Here is a 21,967-nt window from a genome sequence, read left to right on the forward strand (position 1 = left end):
AAGGATCCAAGTTCATTTTGTATCTAGTTATCCTAACACCATCTAACAATCTGTGTTTCTCTGCTACTGTATCCTCTGCCTCCATGTACCAGGTAGCCCTATGAAGAGGTCACAGCTTTCTGCAAACAGCCACGTAAGTGAATTATGTGAATTATGTTGGAAGCAAATCCTCTAGCCCCATTCAAGCCTTCAGATGACTACAGACCCATCTGGCATCTTAATTACAACCTTCATAAAAGACCCTGAGCCTAAACCACCCCACTAGGCTACTCCTGAATTCCAGACTTAGAGAAACTATGTGAGACAATACATACTTATTGTTGTTTTAAGCCACTAAGATTTGGGATAATTTGTTATACAACAAAGGATGACTAATACAGTTTTAATACTGAATAAAGAGCAAATGAGCTCTTTGGTCTCTATCACATGGTATCCTACAGTTTCTATTCCATTACTGTCAGAAGAATCAAAGGTCTAACTTTTCAATTTTGGCATTCCCTAAAATAAGAGTGCAAGATAATTCATAAAGGGGGAAGATAGAAAGGGAGCTGGGAAAGAAACAAATATTTGAGGTCCCTTACAGTGTGCATACCATGTCCTTTATTATCTTATTTGGTCAAAAGGACATTTGGTCAGCTGGTAAAAATGTGGTTCTTGCATTTATATTATGTTAGACCTCCACCACATAAAATCACTATTGACTGAAGCAGAGAAGCCCAAACACTATTGGCTTTGACTTGGCTAGAGACCGGGGCCATAAAAAGGAATGAGGCAGATTTGGAAAATACTGTGAAGGGGATGTACATGTTGAATGTAATTTTTTCTGATATTCTTTAAGGTATGTTATCTCTGATATTCTGAGATATTGGTCCTTTGGTATACAGACTTCTATCTACCCTTCAATAGTCAGCTTAAAAGCACCATTCTTTAAAAAGCCATCTCTAGTTCTCATAGGCAAAGTGAAACATTTTATCTATTCTTTCCCAGCACTTTCTGTATAACTCTATTTTGGAAGAAGGGTGTGGTAACCAATATTGGTTGCCTACCTTTTAACCATTCTCCCTTTTTCCTTACTAACAAAATCCTGCTTTTGTTTAGAAGGCACTGTGCTACTGTTCCCTTAGCCTGAGATTAGTCTAAAGACGAGCATGTGACCCAGGTTCTATCCACTAAGACATAAGGAGCAATCTGTTGGATGCTTCTGAAGGACCCATTTTCCCTAATAGGAGAGAGAGCAGATATACAAAGAAAGCTTTTTTTCTATTCATCTCCTCTCTGCTTTAGATGTTATAGTATGAGGACATGATGTCTGTTACTATAGCAGCTATTTTGTGAATATGAGGAGAGAACTCTCTGATATGGTATGGACAGTGAAGCAGAAGTATTAAAAGTGTTCAAGTCCTTAATGGCTTAAACCTTGAGCTACTGCATGGGCCCCAAAATTGCCAAACTCAACTTCCCTATGTGATTTAAGTAAGTTTCCATATTGTTGAAGCTTCTCTTAGGTTCCTAGTTATTTGCAGCCAGAAGCATCCAAATAAATAGAAAAAGAATGAAAATAACATTTGTTAAACCATGGTAATATACTTTTTGTTGACATGTTTTTCTCCCTAAGTTGTTGGTGTAGGGACCTTGTCTTAATCCATTCCTAGCACCTTCTACAGTTTCTCATTTAGAATGGCTGCTTAAGAAGTGTTTGTGCAGTGGCACCTGGGTGGCTCAGTCAGTTAATCATCCGACTTTTGATTTCTGCTCAAGTCATGATCTCAGCGTCATGAGACTGAGCTCTGGGTCACGCTCTACACTGAGTGTGGAGCCTGCTTAAGATTCTCTCTCTCTCCCCTCTGCCCCTCCCCCCACCACTTGTGCTCACAAATAAATAAGTAAATAAAAGAAGTATTCATGCCATGAATAAATAAATTAATAACTAATTGAATGGATAAATCCATAAATCAATGTTATAGTGTTATTAGGAGACAGTATAGAAAAATTGATTAAGAGCATAAGCTCTGGCATTACATTTCTGGCTTCCCATCCTGGCTATACCATTTACTAGCTATATGACCTTGGACAAATAATTTAATCTCTATGTGCTATGAAACGTGGATAACAACAGTATATACATAAAAGAACTGCTGGGGTACATTAAATGTTCTACGTAAAGGGCTCAATAAAGTATTTGGCACCTAATAAACATGTTAGCCATTATTAGAGGAAAATAAAGAAGAGCCAATAATGATTCTAAACTTTCAAGCCTGTTTACTGGGAAAATGAAGATAAATCTTGCCAAAATTCAGTGTGGAAATGGAAAAGATGATGTTCTTCTTCAAACATGTATAAAACAAAGCCTAAATATAGTTCAAGAGGGAAGATACTTTGGTTGTATTTATATAGTTAGTCTGATTCTGATTTATATTTCAGTGACTCATCATGAAATTCTATAATTACAGAATTGTACTTTTAAATGTAGTAATTTAAAGAGGAGGTAACTCTCAAACTGCATCTATGATGAGTCAAAAGGGGGTAGTAATTTGTGAGGTTTTGCCTGAGAACATGTTCTTTTTTTTCTTTTACCCACATTTTATTGAGATATTTGTATTTGTATTTTTTATTTTATTTTTTTAGTACATCATTAGTTTTTGATATAGTGTTCAACGATTCATTAGTTGTGTATGACACCCAGCGCTATCACAACACACACACACACACACAAGTGCCCTCCTTAATACGCATCACCTGGTTATCCCCTCCCTTCTGTAACCCTCAGTTTGTTTCCCAGAGTCCAGAGTCTCACATGGTTTGTCTCCCTCTCTGAGTAGTAATCTTCATAAACAAAATGTCACAGAGAGAAAAGATTTCCTTAAATGGCATAAATGCATGCAGTGTCGGTGAGAGAGTGTGGTTCAGTCCTTGAAATCCTTTGAATTCTCTTCCTAATTTTATGTCTCTTCATATAAGAAGGCACATGGGAATCAATCAATAAATAAGTGTCGAAAGATTAAGATAAATAGAAGAAGCTACGTCAGAAATATTTAGAGGTGAAATTCTGGGTATTAGTGTTCAAGGAACCACTTCTGTTCCCCAGTTAGCCAGAACCAGTAATAAAAATCAAGCATGGGTGGTTTGTTATGCAGGGTTTGTTTGTTTTTTTTTTTTCATTGTTAAAATGAAAAAGAAGATCTCATTGAACTCAGATAAGGAAATAATTCTTTCCAAGCAAATTCCTCAAAAATTACTTACTGGATTTTCTTTTACCTTTGATTTCCATCATTTAGGAATGAGTAACAGTGTAAGCTAAAGAGAAAGTCAGCGCACATTCCAGATTCCACTTTTAGATAGGCATGAAGCTTTCAAATTCTTTTCTTCAATAAAGCAGCCCAGCCACTGGAAAAAATTAAATTGGAATATATCTGTCTGTATCAACTCACTACCAACTTATGGCTCATTCAGGTCCAAATCATTATGAGGCACTCAATATGCAGCCCTATAAATAACTACTAGTTATATGGTAGAATTTATACTTCAGTGAACATGACTCTGTCTCTGTACCAATAATAATATCTGTAATTATTTCAAGATATCTTAATGTCTTGGCTTTTCTAAAAAGGATTAAAGATCTTTATGATTTAGGACCTCAAAACATTTAATGGATGCCAAATTCTTTTCTCCCCCCCCCCATCCATCTCTTCCTTTTAGTCAGCACTGCATATCTGAAGTATTAAAATAGATTCTCAGTTGGCTTAGCTGCCTCCAGGCTTCTTCACTCTCATTTACCCTTCATGCCGTAGCCAGATAAATTTTCCTAAAACATCATTAGATCGATCAAGGCCAAAGTCCTTACCTTGTACTTGATATCCTCAAGTCTGATTTTGTCTGTTATAAGTTTTTTTCTTCCCACTCCCTACTTTCCAACTCTCTTTTTAAAAATATATTTTAGTTATTTGAGAGAGAGTGTGTGTGAGAGGGACAAGCAGGCTCTGCACACAGAGCCCAACGTGGGGCTCAATCCCGGGACCCTGAGATCATGATCTGAGCCTAAATCAAGAGTCGAATGCCCAACGGACTGAGCCACCCAGACACCCCCCTACTTTCCATCTCTTTGTGGCTCTCCTCATGTACCTCAATCTACCTTGCATATATTATTCATACTCCTGAATTTATTCAAAATGTCATCCTACTCTCTTTCAAGCTCATCTCTTCTATGTGAATTGCTTTTGATTTAACTCAAACTGATAAACAAGATGTTGAGTGGGATTTTTCCTGTTGTTCTTAAATTACTCCAAAGGCTCAAAGTCTAGAACATAAAGTGTGAAGTAACCCACTTCCAAGTTCCAGGAGCCCCTACCAAGACAGGTACCTTCCTGAAGGGATTGCTGAAAGAAGCCAGAACCGGACTTGCTATGTCAACCACCTCTCCACCCTGAGTTGATAGAAGAATAGGACTGAGAGGGAGAGAGCTGCCCAATTTGGATGAGCTCAGTGCTCTTGACCAACATTTGAATACCAACACTAACACGTTTCACCTACTGGGAAGTTATGGGATCTGGCTAAGATTCTTTTTTTGTTTTCTTTAAAGATTTTATTTATTTATTTGACAGAGAGAGAAAAAGAGAGAGAGCATAAGCAAGGGGAGCAGCAGGAGGGAGAGGGAGAAGCAGACTCCCCGCTGAGCAGGGAGCCAGACATGAGCTCAATCCCAGGACCCTGAGATCATAACCTGAGCTGAAGGCAGACACTTAACCAACTGAGCCACCCAGGTGCTCCTGGCCAAGATTCTTTAAGGGAGTTGCTAACCATTAATAAAAGAGAACATGAGAGAGCAGTTATTGGGGAAAATGAAGTTCTAGAAACCCAATTTCATATACAAAAAAGGAACTTATTGGCTTAATCTTTCAACATTTATTTATTGATTGCTTCCCATGTGCCAGGCACTATTCTAGGCACAGAGGATAGAACTTTGAAAAATATTAAGCAAGGCCCCTGCCTTCCTGGAACTTGTAAGAATCTAGGAGGAGCACTGGCTCCAGGCCCAGTGCTCAACTCAATGTCATCAGAAATCATTTGTTCTATTTCTTAGATTTTTTCCTTTTGTATAGGCCTAATTCATGGGCAGACTCTTCCCTCTTGAAGGCAATGTGGTCACCAGCATAGCATTTCTAATAGGAAGAGAATTTTCCTATTGTTTCCTATGTTTTTCCTAGTCATTCTAGCAGCATGTCAGACTGTCTCATTGACCTGGCTTAGGTCAGGTGCACATCTCTGAACCTTACTGGCCAGGTATCAGTTATTAGTGAGGCCATCATATTTGTGCAGGTTGGTCATTGCAAAGGGGACAAGCAGGGACTGAAATCCAGTGTGGTCATACTTACTAAGCCTTTGCATGGTATACAACTATGTGTGCTGAAAAGAGGGGCCTTTTTCTGATTCACACTGAAACATTACAATGGTCTTGGTCATGTGCTTACCTTGGAGCAAAGGTCAGATGAGGTATTCCCCACATAAAGCAAATGGTCTTGCAGGGGAAGGACAGTTGGACATTGCCATAAGAGAGAAAGAGGTATGCTGGGATGCTAGTCAAGCAAAAACAACAGCTATCCACCTTGTTTCTTAAAAACATAGCAAGGCAAGGTGGTAGAGTGGAGATACTTAGACTTGGCATCAGAAGGACTGGGTTCTAATCCTAATTCTGGAAGCCATGAGGCATTGGGCAAATCACTTAACCAGTTCCCACAAAGTTTGTTTCCTTTCTTATAAAATGGAGAGGATTATTGTTCTGCCTCCTCCACAGACTCATTGAAAGGGAAAAAATAGGATAATATATGAGAATATGGTTTGGAAACTTTAAGCTTCTTACACTTGGAAGACTTTTTTTAAAATTACTATTATTATTATTATTATTATTATTATTATTATTATTATTTATATCCTTCCGGACAGTACCTTGTCCAGTGCCCTTATGCACTGAAGGTGCCCAATAGGTGTTTATTAATTGGCTGATCCATTGTATGGAAACTCACATTATTTTGGGTTGTTTTCCAAAATTTTATACAGGCAAAATATTTTGGCAAAATGTTTATTCAACATTAAATTCAACAATTCCAGGAACATATGAAGCAAGCTGTCTTTTGACCTCATTATTCAGGTCATAATTTAAACACTGTTTTCTCAAGGAAAACTTCATGGACCATCCCCAGCTGCCCAGTCAGGGCTGGGTCTCCAACCCATTTCACAACACTTAACACAATCCTAGTCCAACAGTTACTTGTGAAACTCTTTGTTTAATGTCCATCTTCCTCAGCTGGCCATGAACTCCATTGTTTAGGCACCATGGCTGTATTGTTTGCTGTTGCATCCCGCTGAGCATAGTACATAGTAGGATATTAAGAAATACCTGCTCAATGAATGAGTAAAATCACAGGATTAAGTGGTTACAAGGTCAAGTGGACTAGGAAACATGTATCTAATTCCCCCTTTCTGTTCTCCTTTTTTTTTTTTTAAGATTTTATTTATTTATTTGACAGAGACAGAGACAGCCAGCGAGAGAGGGAACACAAGCAGGGGGAGTGGGAGAGGAAGAAGCAGGCTTCCCAGCGGAGGAGCCTGATGTGGGGCTCGCTCGCTCCATCCCAGAATGCGGGGATCACGCCCTGAGCCGAAGGCAGATGCTTAAAAACTGAGCCACCCAGGACCCCCCAACTTTCTGTTCTCCTAATGTCTTTTTCCAAGATGTCCAAGTGATCATATCCTCATGACTTCTGGAACTTCTACTAAGTAGAGAAAGAATGGGTAGTTGACAAAACATGTCCATTTTAGGACACAATTGATGACTATTTAGAAATAAAATCCATTCAGTGATCTATGCGAGCTACATCTCAAAGTACAGAACAAATGTATTATAGCAATTTCAAGGCCCTGTAATCATTAATTTATTCTAGAATAATAGTTCTAAATTTTATACCCATGTATATCCTGGTATATGTTTATGTTTTTATCTGCCTCAAAATCGTGACAGAGCTAGGCAGTCCATTCCTGGAAGTGTATACACTGCTCCCAGCCAGAAATTTGATTAGAGTGGTTCAGAGCAGGAAGGAGACTTTAGAGACAAATTATTCCTTCTTCTTACCCCCCTCCACCTTGCATTTCATTTACATAATGTAGCTCTTAGTACAAATGAAATGAGTCAGCATCAGGGAAGACAAACTGCAATATGACTTCCACACCAAAGGCAGTTATTTTTTTCTCTGTCAATCTCAGTGATAAGTGATCTTCTAAGTAATAGAAATTTTTAGAAATAGAGGTCACTGTCCAGTTAGGTCATAAATATCTGTTGTATGCAGGATTTTAGTTATTTTAATTGTGGTAAAATATGCATGACATAACATTGACCACCTTGACCACGTTTACGTGGACAGCTCCATAGTGGTGCGCGTCATTTACACTGTGGTGCGGCCAACCTCCAAATTCTTTTCGTCCTACGAAAGGGAAATTCTATATCCATTAAACAAAAAACTCTCCTTCCCCCACTTCCCTTAATCCCTAGCAACCATCATTCTACTTTCTGTCTTTATGAATTCGACTACACAACTCATCGAGTTCCAGAATCATACAATATTTGTCTTTTTGTGACAAGTGCCCCCCACCGCAGCCCCAGCACTGGCAAGGCCTGTTAGTGAAGGGCTTAGAGTAGGAGACCCTGGGTCTCCTCTTTCACTCTGCTTCCACTCCAACAACCTGAAACGGAGCAGGGAGCCTCAGTCTGGTTCTGAGATCCTCTGCATCACCCTCCCCTTTTCAAGACTTAATCCAGTGGAGGGCTAGGTTGAAGTGTAGGCAAAGCAGAGGCCTTTTTGTGTAATTGGCCTTCCACCTGGTGCTGAGAAGTCTCTCTCTCTCCTGCGTTGGCACAGTGCATGGTTATCCTGGGGCCATTTTTAGCACCACCCTGATCTCTAAGGATCCCTCTTAGGGAGGAACAGCCATAGCTGCCTTGGCCCTTCCAGCTCGCTCTGTCTCCAAATCCTCTGCAGGAGAGATGACTTTTACTTGCCCAGTGGTCTCAGAGGCAACTCCCAGCTCCTGTCACCACCACCCCCCTACTCCCACCCTAACCTCTGAGCTCTTTCTTATGGAACCAATGATGATGATGACCTTTTTCAGGCCCCAAAGGCTGAGGGGGACTGTAGTGAGGTATCTCAATCCTTTATTCAGGCATACCACATTGCTGATTCCTTCTCATCTACTCGTCTAAGCTGCTCCAGAAACCTCCAAGTATCACACAGTCACTGGTCTCTACATTCACATATACCCCCCAAACTCAAGGGGAGCAGAAGAGGTAATACCTGTCAGGATCTCCCAGTGACTCTCCTGGTACCCTGTTACGGTGACAGCACCAGGAAAACTGCAGGTCCCCAGGTGGTAAGTAAGGAAGTAGTCCCTTCTTGCCTGCCTCTGAAGCCTCCCCCAACCTACTACTACCTGTTCTGGGGGTGGGAGGTGGGGGAACTCAAGGCAGGATGAGGAGGAAAGAAAGTAACATCTCCCCTGGAATTTCCAACCAACCCTCTGTCACTTCTTTTCCTTCTCTGACTTCTTTTTTTATAGACTGGTGGGAAGAGTAGGCTGGGAGTTAGAGTTCAGGGTACAGGGCCTGTTAGGCTGCCCTTTATAACTTGTTGGCTTTTGTGGCAGAAACTTCCAGTTGCCCATGCAATAGCATTCTCCTTTCTTTCTCTCTTTCTTTCTTTCTTTCTTTCTTTCTTTCTTTCTTTCTTTCTTTCTTTCTTCCTTTCTAAAAGATTGATTGATTGATTTATAGAGCATTAACATGCATGCTCTCAAGTTGGGGGAGGGGAGGAAGGAGAGGGAGAGAATCCTCAAGCCCACTCCCCGCCAAGTGGGGAGCCTAATACAGGGCTCCACTCCAGGACCCTGAGATCATGACTTGAGCTGAAATCAAGAGTTGGATGCTTATCTGACTGAGGCACCCAAGTGCCCCTCCCTTCTTTTGGAAAGAAGGAGGGAAGGAGGGAGGAGGGGAGAGAGGGTGGAAGGAGGGAGAGAGGGAGAGAGGAAATAGCCTGTATTATTGGAGTGGCCAGGTGTCCAGCTAAAAGAACTACATTTCCCAGGCTCCCTTGTAGTTAAGGAAGAAGGAAGGCTCAAAATACATATGCAGAAGTTGTGCAGCTTTACCCCAATGTTCATAGCAGCAATGTCCACAATAGCTAAATCGTGGAAGGAGCCGAGATGCCCTGCAACAGATGACTGGATTAAGAAGTTGTGGTCCATATATACAATGGAATATTACTCAGCAATCAGAAAGAATGAGTTCTCAACATTTGCTACAACATGGACGGCACTGGAGGAGATAATGCTTAGTGAAATAAGTCAAGCAGAGAAAGACAACTATCATATGATTTCTCTCATCTATGGAACATAAGAACTAGAATGATCAGTAGGGGAAGAAAGGGATAAAGAAAGGGGGGGTAATCAGAAGGGGGAATGAAACATGAGAGACCAAGGACTATGAGAAACAAACTGAGGGCTACAGAGGGGAGGGGGGTGGGGGAATGGGATAGACCGGTGATGGGTAGTAAGGAGGGCACATATTGCATGGTGCACTGGGTGTTATACACAACTAATGAATCATCGAGCCTTACATCGAAAACCGGGGATGTACTGTATGGTGACTAACATAATATAATAAAAAATCATTATTAATAAAAAAAAAAAAAGAAGAAGTTGTGCAGCTTTAGTAAAAACCTGATAAAGATAAATGATTTGGCTTGGAGGTGTGAGCTTTGCTCTCTTCCCCTTTCTCCTTCTTCCTTCCTGGAATAGATAATGCAGTGGCTTGATAGCTCCAGCTATCAAGGATAGGAGCCACACACCAACATTGGAAAACCCAACCTCAGTGGGCAGCTATGCAGAACAAATGAGATAGTCAATGTAATGTTGCTAGTACAGTACAATGTAAAGTTGCTAGTACTTAATGAATGGTCCCTGGTGTTAGCTGATAAACCTGGGGGAGATCTCAGGAAAGTTTTTATGGCTTTTGACCTGCCCCTTCTCCTCCAGGTTTTTATATCATTGGAAGGGAAAGGGAGTTCTGAGCCGGACCAGGTTCTGCAGCTGACTTCTTGAATGACTGTGAGGTTGTCTGGTAATATTCAGCGTTTCCTTTTCCTTGTTGGTGAAATGAAAAAGAAAACAAAAATCCTAACACAAAGCATGAGCCTTATACTGGATTGCATTTATCTTAATATATTGCCACCCTCTATTGTTGGCATGTGATACTAATTTTCCATTTATGGTAATGACATAGTTTCTCTTTCAAATAAATTCACCGAAGTATTAAATAGTGAGTGAGAAAATGTGCAAGAAACTTGAACACATATTTCACAATCCAAGTGGCCAATAATATAAAATATGTTAAACATTGTTAATCATCATGGAAATGTACTCCACAAAAGATTTAATATATACAAGTCAGAATGGTGCAGCAAATTTAAAAAAAATAACAATATCAATTGTTGGTGAGGATATGGAGCAACTCACATATTGTTTTGAGGAATATAAATTGGTAAAAGCACTTCGGAAAAAGTATAACATTATAGACCAAAAATTAACAGATGCATTCTCCATGACATAGAAATTCTAGTCTTAGGTATATATACAATTCAGGCACATGTACACAAAAAGACATGTACAATAATGTTCAGAGTAGTATTTTTCATAATCACCCCCCAAATGGAAGCAACCCAAATGTCTGTTCAACAATACAGTGGATAAACTGGTATGGTTATACAATGGGATACTACAGAAGAATGAAGACAAATGAACTACAGTTACACTCCACCTTGGTTGAATTTTCCAAACATAATGTTGATCCAAAGAGACCAAATGCCAAAGAATATGTACTGCAAGATTTCATTTATACGAAGTTTAAAAATGGACATAAATGGGGTGCCTGGCTGGCTCAGTTGGTAGAGCATGCAACTCTTCATCTTGCGGTCGTGAGGTCAAGCACCACATTGGGTGTAGAGATTACTTAAAAAAAAAAAAAAGGAACATAACTAAGTTACAGATGTTAAGAAGGCCATTACCTCTGGAAAAGAGAGGGAGTAATTATTGAAATGGATTCCTGGGAACTGACAATGTTCTCTTTCTTGAGTGGGTGCTGGTTACATCTTGTTTTGTGTACTTTTCCATATGTATGTTCATTTTCAATAAAAATATTTACTTTTTCCAATAAAAAGATTTAAAAAGAAGAGAGTTGACATAAAAATATTTTTAAAATGAGGTAGAATATGCAAATGACAAAATTCACAAAGGCCATATATGAATAAATTATGTTTGAGAATTAAGGGATTGGCTGACCCATGTACCTTTATGATTTGAGGATTCAGTGAAGTACTCAATAATTGGCACAGGCAGAAACTACTGTAAGCTGGTGAATAAAAACAGAGAGAGAGAGAGAAGAGGAGGTAGTAGTGAGGAGTGGCTAAGAGCATAAGCTCTGTAGTTAAAATGCCTGGTTTGGAATTTTCCCATCACAGCTTTTGGTTCTGTGACCTTAGGCAAGTTACTTAATCTCTCTCTACTCAATTCCACATGATAGCACCTATTTCCATGCTTCTCTCCTAGCTTCTGGTGATGGCTGACAATCCTTGGCCTTCCTTGGCTTATAGATGCATCACCCAAATCTCTGCCTCCTTCTTTACATGACGCTCTTCCTCTGTGTGTTTCTGTTTTCTCTGTGCACATGAGCACTAGTCATATTGGACTAAGGGCCCACCCTAATGACCTCATCTTAATTGATCACATCTGTAAAGACCCTATTTTCAAATAAAGTTACATTCACTGTACCTTGGGTTAGGACTTCAACATATCTTTTTGGGTGACACAACCCATACCATGTAGAAAAATTGAAAAAATAATCAATACCAGTATGAACACCACTAGATTCAGTAATTGTTAATATTTTGCCACTTTTTCTTCATGTATCCCCTAAGATTAAAGTTATTCTTGTGCCTAACCACACTGCTATCGTGTGCCCATAAAATTAACAATAATTCCCTATTATCAACTAACAGTTGCAGTAGCTTGCATCATTGTTCAAAATTACTCACTTTTCCCTTCCCTGTGGGAAGATAATATATCCCTGCCCTATAATCTTTGCAGTTGACTATGCTATAATACTGTTTTAGCAGACACAATGTGTACCCTACGGTGCAGAAGCCTTTCGAATCATTGCCTGGGTTTGGGAATGAGAAGACACATAGTTCAGGCCATTTGCCCAGAGCATAGCAGTAGCCAGCCAGGAGCCTCTGAATGACTTGAGTAAGAAATAAATATTTGTTTTGTAAGCCACTAAAATTTGGAGCAGTTTGTAAATTGCAGGTTTCCCTGGTGAATTTAGAGCTATTTTTAATATTTTGGGGGCGAGTATGCATTCCAAATTTTCATATTGTATTTGGTTTTTATGTCTCTTAAATCCCTTTAATTCTGGAACAGTGTCCTACCTTTTCCCATCCTTCCTTCATTTCACTTTTTTCTTTTTTTTATTCTTCATGAAATTCATCTTTTTAAGAAGTCAGGTCAGGAATCTTATAAAAGATCCCACATTGTGAATTTGTATGATTATTTCCTTTTGGTGTGTTTTAACCTTTTCTCTAAGTACTTCCTGATCTTGGTTGCAAATTGACATCACCTTGGAATATTATTTTATCAGTGTGTTTGTATATCCATACCACAAATGGCAGCTATCATGTCCTTTGATGTTCACCATAACTTTAGAGGGAAGCAAGGAAGGAATTGGTGTCTCCACTTAAGAAAGGGATCTGAGAGAAAAGTAACTTATGTTAGACCACATAGTAAGGGCATAAATCCATGACATTCTCATCCTTCCTTTCTTCATGCTCCTTTGAAGTAGTTTGGGAGATATAGATATAGATGTAGACATATGTTTCTCTCTATTCCTAGATGGATATACAAGTAACTAGTAACAGCGATTGTCTGAAGTACAGAGTTAGGAGTCAGTGAGAGACTTTTACCATATATTCTTTTATATTATTTGAATAATTTTCGTGAGAGTAAAAAAAATAATGTAAGTAACTGAATTCAAAAGAGCTTTATAAATCATAAGGCGTCATTAAAATATTAGGATTTAATGTTACTATTATCTACCAGCAAAAAGAAATTAAAAATTAGGTGTTTGTGAAAAAGTTGAGTAAATTAATTTAGTACATCCATGTGGTCTAATAAGAGCCTATTTTTCTTTTTAAAATCACCCTTTGGAATATTTAATAACATCGGAAAGTGCTCAAGGTAAGTGGAAAAATATACAAATTACATAGGTGTATGATGACAATTTTATGTGCTCCTTGTGTAAACATAGATATACAGACTGGAAGGAACCATCCACAATGCTTCGAAGGGAGAGAGGAAGTGTTTTCTTATATTTTTCGGTATATTCCACATTTTCTACAAGTTAATAAATTCCATTTAGGAAGAAAAAAATCATGACTAAACCTTCAAATTTAGCCAGAAAGGAACTTTTTATACTTCGTAGACTGACCAGCTGCACGAGGGGAGAAGAAAAGCGAAAAACCATGCGCAGCGCGAAGGGAAGAATGGAACCCTCCTTCCGCGCTCGGAAGTGGTTGAAGGACTACAAGGAGAGTCGAGAGAGGTGCCGGCCTCCACTACGGCTAGAGCGGCCACTACGAGACGCCGGAACTTCCGGGGCGGGACTCTGTTGGTCCTTCACCTTCCGCGGGGCGAATGTGGGCCTTTTGCAACGTGAAAGTTCGCGATTGTTGGGCAGCCACTTCCGTCACTCTGAGACGGTGTTTGAAGTTGGGGGCGACCATGGCAAAGAGCAAGTTCGAGTACGTGCGGAACTTCGAGGCTGACGACACCTGCCTGGCCCACTGCTGGGTGGTGGTGCGGCTGGACGGCAGGAATTTCCATAGGTGAGCGATGTCGGCTGGCGCGCTTCCTGGGACTCGAACGCCGCACCTCTCAGCGGCCCACGGTTACCGGGTAACGCGGTAGCCAATGAGCGCGCAGCATTGAGCATCACACGACGCGCCAGAACACGAGCTGGTTTGAGTAAACTGAGGCAGAGTACGCTCGTAGTGAACTGCCGGCCTGTCGTGCCGGTGAGCAGAGACCTGTTAGCGAGGACTTAATGGAAAAAGTCACTCCCTGATGCAGTATTTCAGCTCTTTAGCCAAATGCCTATTTCGTTAGCTGTCTTTGAGGGCTGTTTAGGGGCCTGTTTAGGTCTTGCTTTGGGCAATCCTTTACAGTATGTTTTTGTTTAATTATTAGTGACTGGACTCAGCAGGAAACAAGTCAGAAAAAGGGGAGAAGTGTACCAGAAATATGGGAATTTAATTCTTAAAAGTGTTATTTTAATAATGGTTATTGTAACTAACATTTATTGAGCACTTCCAAGGAGCCAGGCATAGTTACATTTTTTACCTCTCTCTAATCTTCAGAACAGCCCTATGAAGTAAGTATACTTTATCTCCATTTCACAGAAAAGGGAATGGAGACTAAAACTAGAGTTCTTAAGGAAATGAGTCAGGTTGTGGCTAGTAGACTCACAGCACTATTACATATCTTCCTCTGTGTGCAGTCTTTTTTGATACCTGGTGTTAATGACAAGCTTTCTTCCATTCATGCCCTTTGCCCTCTTCTCTTCCCTCTATGAAGGTTTGCTGAGAAGCACAACTTTGCAAAACCTAACGACAGCCGTGCTCTCCACCTCATGACCAAATGTGCCCAGACTGTAATGAAAGAACTGGAGGATATTGTGATTGCATATGGACAGAGTGATGAGTACAGCTTTGTGTTCAAGCGGAAAAGCAATTGGTTTAAAAGAAGAGCCAGGTAATTCCATGGCCTAGATCCTTCAGAATATTTCCTACCAGCATTTGGTTTTTGCTGTTTTTAATTTCTGACTTAGAGACTGCAGATAGAGTGTGCAGTATTTGCAACTGCAGGAAGTCTGGTTTCTGTTTAGACTGTTGTACTTTTGTCTGATATTTGAACATTACATATGCTTCTTTATCTGATTCTTTCCCCTCCATTCCTCGTCAGCTTAGCTTCTAGATAGATCTGGCACTTAATATTAAGACTAGAAACAGAGACCATTAGAATATTATAATATTAATGATTCCTAGGTTGGCTCTAGCCAGTGACAGCCTATATGTGCATTACAGTATTGCTTAAATTTTTAATTAAGGAGAGTCTCAAAATAGACAGATATTTTATTTGGCTGTATATTGAAACTCTCACAGAAAACAAAGCATATAAGGAATTGGTATGTTTTTAAAACAATGGTTCCCTTCCTTCCAAGACTAAAAAAAAAAAAAAACCAACCTCTTGAGCCATAAATTCACATCACATCCTACAGAGAAAAATTTGGTATTAGTAAGTTAACTGATAGGACTGGAAAGAGGGGCGGGCTGCTTAGTTTTTCTTGGCCCAGCATGTTTTATGTCTTGGCTTGCTGGATAGTTTGTGTAATCACTCTGTTGCACTCGCAGGCCCTATCATGATTTTGAATTAATATCGTGTATTTTTTCTTTTCTTGCTACACCCAATGTGCCTTCCTTTTGCAAGTAAGTTCATGACTCACGTGGCTTCCCAGTTTGCCTCCAGCTATGTGTTTTATTGGCGAGATTACTTTGAGGACCAGCCCCTTCTGTATCCCCCAGGCTTTGATGGAAGAGTCATAGTGTATCCTAGCAACCAGACCTTAAAGGACTACCTCAGTTGGCGGCAAGCAGATTGTAAGTAAAAGCAAATAAACAGATGTAGTTAAAACCACCAATTCCATACATTAGAGGTGATGATTTGGTTCAGTTTTGGTGCATGTGTATTTTGTTCAGAATGCAATAGTGCAATTTTTTTTTAATTAGTTGAAAACAGTCGAACATTTGGAAATTTATGTAAATACTTCCTTTTTCCGGGTTTTTTGGGAAAAATCAGAAGACCTGGCAATAATATGTCATCATTCTTACTTAGTATTGGACATAACCTGTGCAGGGCAATGACTGCTGTCTTTACATACATACATACACACACACACACACACACACACACACACACACACAGAGGCCAGTGTGCCATAGTCTCTACCATTCTCTCTTGTTCCCCAGGGGTCACCTACCCTGCTTTATGCTTTTATGTTCATGGTGGCCTCAGTGGGTGATTTGAGTTGTGACCCCTGCCTCACATGACTGTGATAACATGTTTGTGAGACTTACTGATTGGCTGTATCTTGATTTTGCCAGAAGAAGAACTGAAGAAGGGCTAGGAATAATCTAAATCAAATAACTTCAAAAGTATTCCTGACTGTAATTTTCAAGTTAACCAGTTTATATAAAGCATAACTGAAATGACAGAATAAAACTTTGAGGAAATAAGTTTGTTTATACTTGACCACTTCCCCCCCATGTTCCCAGTGTATGGTTCTGGACATATCACTAAATGTCTCTGAGATTTCTCTACTTTAGAGGAGAGGGATGGAGTTCTAATATTCTTTGAAGCGCGAATATTGAATAAAGATTATGTATATTTAATAGTGCTACTCTGTTCTCACAGGTCACATCAATAATCTGTATAATACAGTTTTCTGGGCACTTGTACAACAGTCTGGACTAACACCAGTACAAGCCCAGGAGAGATTACAGGTATAAGATCTTACTGCACTAATACTTACCTGGGGGTGGTTTTCTGTACTCTTCCGTGGCATTTTGCATTCTTTTAAAGCTCTCTTTACTGCTTTGTTTTGGGAGGATATAAAGATTATACTCATAGCAGCTCTGCTGCTTGTTTGCTCTGTGACCGTGGGTGAGTTACGACTTCTCCCCGGGACTTAGTGTCCTCAGCTGGAAAATGGAATTAGTGACACTGGCTCTGCCTTCCCACATGGTAATGCTTGGCTGGGGCTTCGTATTGGTTACCTTCTTTATTTTTTTTTTTTTTTAAGATTTTATTTATTTGACAGAGATAGAGACAGCCAGCGAGAAAGGGAACACAAGCAGGGGGAGTGGGAGAGGAAGAAGCAGGCTCCCAGAGGAGGAGCCTGATGTGGGGCTCGATCCCAGAACTCCAGGATCACGCCCTGAGCCGAAGGCAGACGCTTTAACCACTGTGCCACCCAGGCGCCCCTGGTTGCCTTCTTTAGACAGGGCATGTGCTCTTCTTTTTCATCAGTCCCACTTGGCCTCTTCATCATTGCCATTCCCTGCTGGGTTTGTGTATCAGTAAGAGCATAGGCTCTGGGAGTCAAATAAATTATACTCAGGGACTTCTGTTTAATTTTATCTTCTCTGCCTTAGTTCTTTCTTTCTTTCTTTCTTTCTTTTTTCTTTTTTTTCAAAGATTTATTTATTTATTTGTGAGTGAGAGAAAGAGACAAAATGTGAGCAAGCAGGATGAGGGGCAGACAGAATCTTGAGCAGACTCCCTGATGAGTGGGGAGCCTGATGTGGGGCTTAATCCCAGAACCCTGAGATCATGACCTGAGACGAAATCAAGAGTCGGACACTTAACCAACTGAGCCACCCAGGTGCTGCCCTGCCTTAGTTCTTTATAGGTGAAACATAGGAAATAATAGTTCCCACCTCATAGGTTTATGGTGACAGTTAAGTTGCACGATCCATGGTGTGTGTAAAACACATAGCATAGTACAAAGCACATTGTAAGTACTTTAAATAAACAGTGGCTTTCATCATTGGATGACAGCACTGCTTGTAGGATGACTGACTCTGAAATGAGGTGATGTGTTGTAACAGCTCCTAACACAGTGCCTGATACGTTGCAATTACATGATAAATGATTGTCATTAACGATGATGAGGATTTACAGATACCATTAATAGGAATACTGGTAGATTTATCCAGAGTTTGGAAGAGCCGAGTTTAGATTTTGATTTTTCTTAGAAGAATAAAAGCAATCTTTAGCCTTAGGCAATTTATATAATCTTTCTAAGCTTCAGAGTTCTGTTCTCTCAAACGGAGATGGTAATTAGGGTCAAATAAGATAACATAATGTATGTAGTACAGAACAGGTACTCTTACTGCTAGTTCCTGTCACCCTGTTCACAGTTGTGACTCTTGAAGCCCGTTGTTTCCTACAGAAGACAGTTCTTTTAATTTATACATCTAAATAAGATTTAAACTGCTCTTACCATGGGAATTCATTAGTATCTATAAGAGGTTTGATAAAACCCTTCCACTTTTTGATTTGTTTGTGGAAATTTAGATAGAGGGTGGAATGGATAGGTAGGATTAGGGCGGAGAGCAGACATAAAAATCTGCTTTTATCTTTTTATTTTCTCAGGGAACTCTTGCAGCAGACAAGAATGAGATTTTGTTTTCCGAATTCAACATCAACTACAATAATGAACCACTGATGTATAGGAAAGGGACTGTGTTGATATGGCAGAAGGTAATGCTGTTGTATCCAAAGAAAAATGGAGGTCGGAAAGACAAAAGCCTGTGCCCATCCCAAACTTTGTCTTGCCTACCACATGTATGCAGATGTGATTCCAGTCACTAACATGAATTAGACCTTTTTAAAAACGAAATGCTATATGTTATTTTGGATGCTCTTTTGGTCAGTCAGTGCTAATTTTGCCAGTTAGTTGGTGATCTTTGTGGTCTAGAATTTCCTGAGTGGCATCACAGATTTTAGAATTAGTACATTTATTTTTCTGTGTCCTAAGCTCTCCAAATCAAATAAAACCCTATAAAGCGGTACACTGCAGATAGAAGGATTTTTGCATTCATAGAACATTTCTTCCACACTAGATAATATCATTAAATAGTCCATCCATCCCATGACAACTATAATATGAGGCAGTAGAAGGTGTTGTATATGAGGGTTTTGTCATTTGCAGAATATTCTGGCGATTCCCCAGATAATCATACTTACCCTTATATTCTGTGATAAGTCTGTACAGTTACCTAAATTCTTAATTCCACCAATATTTTCTCTAAGTACCAGCTTCTGAGCATGATGATTTCTCTAAATTTATCTCCTTCCATGTAAAGTAGTTTTTCTTTTTAATGAATGTTTTCAGGTGTTAAGTGGTGCCTTAAGAATTAGTCATCCCACTGGCAGCTTCAGCTTATTAGTATTTTTAAAGCACATTTGCTCTTTAGCACAGGCTTGGATACTTCTTAATGCAGATGAGAGAGCAGAAATACCTTTAACTCTATAATTATTGCTAATAATCTCCTTTCAGATTATAGCGACATAACTTTTTAAAAGTTTTTACTTGTAAACAAATTCATATATGTTGAGATATGTGTGTATATCTACCTGATAAATATATATCACTCAGAAGTATATAAAGTAAAAAAGTAAACTTCCCGCATATCCCCCCCGTTCTCTCCCCAACGCAGTTAACAATGTCAGTATTTTAACTTTTACCTGTAGGTGGGTGAAGTCACAACAAAAGAAGTTAAACTGCCAGCAGAAATGGAAGGAAAAAAGATGGAGATGACCCGGACCAGGACAAAGCCAGTGCCTTTACATTGTGATATAATCGGGGATGCTTTTTGGAAGGAACATCCAGAGATCCTAGATGAAGACAGCTGATCCTTTGCTTTTTAGCCCTGGCATGCTTAACCATGCAAGACCCCTCGCCCCCCCCGCCAAGACTCCTGGCCTTAGGTGTCCTAGGATCCCTACTACCAAGAACGGTGTGCCAGGAGTGACGCATGACTGGTTCGAAAGGGAATGGGGAAGAAGGGATGGATGGGGTGGTTATCTTGTTCTGCTTTAAGTAGAACATTTTTTTACAATGTTGGAACATGGTTCCTTCTGTAGAGTGTTTTTTTTTTTTTTAATCATGGTGCTATTATAAAGCAAGAACTATTTTATGCCTTGCAGAATGAATCATTTTTAGATTATGGCATAAGTCTTATAAAAACTTGTCAAGCTTTTTCTACCTATGATAGAATATGAATCCAAACTTTACTCTCAACCACCTGTTCTTAACTACAAAATCCACTAACCTTGAAAGTCTCACCTTTCCTACCCATGTACTTTGACATGGAGATAAATAATGGGTTGGTGGCTGCATGATGCTTTTGAATTCAGGAATTCCAGGTAGGATCAGGGTTTTGTGCCAGTTTCCAAGTTGGCAACTTTGGCTGAACAAGTGGGTAGTAGTTTGGATGTCCTTGTGTAAACATTCGATAGATTGATTTTATGGAGTTGTCAGCATGATCATTGTCTCACCATAGGTATTACCAAGGCCACTTACCTCTTTCTAAGAAGAAAGAGAATTATGTGTATATATGAGAAAAAGAAAGTGTGAGAATGAATGAAGGAGGAGGAAAAAACATTGACTCCGTGTCCTCTAAATACTTGTTTTAAAAGTTACCTTCCTGCTGGACTTCCTGAAAAGGATTCTTGGGTACCCTCTATGTAATCAGAACACTGACATTTGAATTAAGAGAGCAGAGTGGTCAACACTCCCCTTGGGGTCACAAGTGGCAGGTGTTAAAGGACACCTAATAGTTCTACCTCCTGATGGGCCAGTGTAGATGGGGGAGGAGCAGCAGAGAGTAGCAGCAGTAATTGCATGTTGCCAAATTGCTGGCCTCTGAAGTGAGGATAGGTGGTGAGAGAACATGTCCTCGTTTCGTATTTCAGAGGGAGATTATTTGGCTCTATTAAGAATTAAGGGGCACTTGGGTGGCTCAGTTGGTTAAGCGTCTGCCTCCGGCTCAGGTCATGATTTCAGGATCCTGGGATCAAGCCCCGCTCCGGCTCCCTGCTCAGTGGGAGTTTGCTTCTTCCTCTCCCTCTGGCTGCCACTCCTGCTTGTGCTCTCTCTCTCAAATAAATATTTGAAAAAAGAATTATGCGGCAGCCTACATTTTAGTGCCTGGTCTTGCATTACAGAATTTACAGCCACAAAAAAAAAAAAAAATGTATTTTTGAAGGCAACGGCTGGTCTCCTTCGCTAATTGATATCTCATCTGTCAGTCATTTTTTTCCCTTCCTGTTCTCACTACACAAGAAGAGATTTGGTGCATGTTTGGTAATTAATAAAATCTCTGAAAAAAATAATAAAGGTTTCAACTCCCTTGGCCTAGTTTTTCATTTTTTTTCTCCTACAAATCCAGGATATGAATCCGACTTTTGCATATATGTCTTTACATAAGCCAGGATAAATGTACCTTCATCACAGCAGTGGTTCAGACTTCTGCATACAAAAATTTACTTGGAATGCTTGTTTTAAGTGCTCTTGCAGCCTCCACCTCTCCCCTTATGAAGATTTGAGGTTTGCTAATCGGACTTTTAACCAAAAAGGCTTCTGATGCCTATGGTGGGTGATACATGGCACTTTGGGCAACATGGCCCTCAGTATACTGTGATAGGCCAAGTGAGGCAGTAAGGTAATGTAGCTCCTGACTGGCCAGTGTAACTTAATGGTAAGTAAATGGATAGCAATTTATGTCAAAACGTATATGGATAAATTGTTTCTATTTATATAGGTATCACTTATGTAGATGAATAATAGGTATTAAAATACAGACTTGCAGGACAAGGGGCACCTGGGTGGTGCAGTCGTTAAGCGTCTGCCTTCGGCTCAGGGCGTGATCCCGATGTTCTGGGATCGAGCCCCACATCGGGCTCCTCCGCTGGGAGCCTGCTTCTTCCTCTCCCACTCCCCCTGCCTGTGTTCCCTCTCTTGCTGGCTGTTTCTGTCAAATTAATAAATAAAATCTTTAAAAAATAATAATAAAATACAGACTTGCAGGACAAAACCACCCAAAGAAATGTGCTTTCTGTGGGGACTGTGTGATACTACAAAGGCTCAATTTTGTCATAAGATAGGGGGACAAGCACTTAATCATTGAACTGGCAGCAGTTTGCAGCTTTGTTTTTTGTTTGGGCAGGAAGTTTTGAGCAAAGGAATAGAAGT

At 39.9% G+C, this 21,967-nt stretch overlaps 1 protein-coding gene across 3 annotated transcripts; it reads left to right on the forward strand.

The window, feature by feature from the left end:
- The first annotated feature begins 13,728 nt into the window (after nucleotides 1-13,728).
- THG1L (tRNA-histidine guanylyltransferase 1 like) lies at nucleotides 13,729-21,128 on the forward strand. Of its 3 annotated transcripts, XM_026510872.4 has the most exons (6): nucleotides 13,729-13,976; nucleotides 14,725-14,901; nucleotides 15,637-15,806; nucleotides 16,621-16,709; nucleotides 18,364-18,471; nucleotides 19,465-21,128. In XM_026510872.4, the coding sequence occupies exons 1-6, from the start codon at nucleotides 13,786-13,788 to the stop codon at nucleotides 19,624-19,626; spliced, it is 897 nt and encodes a 298-aa protein (XP_026366657.1). In that variant the 5' UTR covers nucleotides 13,729-13,785; the 3' UTR covers nucleotides 19,627-21,128. The 3 variants fall into 3 exon arrangements, with proteins under 3 accessions (XP_026366657.1, XP_044244483.1, XP_026366658.1); XM_044388548.3 differs by lacking the exon at nucleotides 13,729-13,976 and having other exon boundaries at nucleotides 14,810-14,901; nucleotides 15,641-15,806; XM_026510873.4 differs by lacking the exon at nucleotides 13,729-13,976 and having other exon boundaries at nucleotides 14,835-14,901; nucleotides 15,732-15,806.
- The last annotated feature ends 839 nt before the right edge of the window (nucleotides 21,129-21,967 follow it).

This window comes from Ursus arctos, unplaced genomic scaffold, assembly GCF_023065955.2.
Source record: "Ursus arctos isolate Adak ecotype North America unplaced genomic scaffold, UrsArc2.0 scaffold_15, whole genome shotgun sequence".
Classification (NCBI taxonomy): Eukaryota; Metazoa; Chordata; class Mammalia; order Carnivora; family Ursidae; genus Ursus; species Ursus arctos.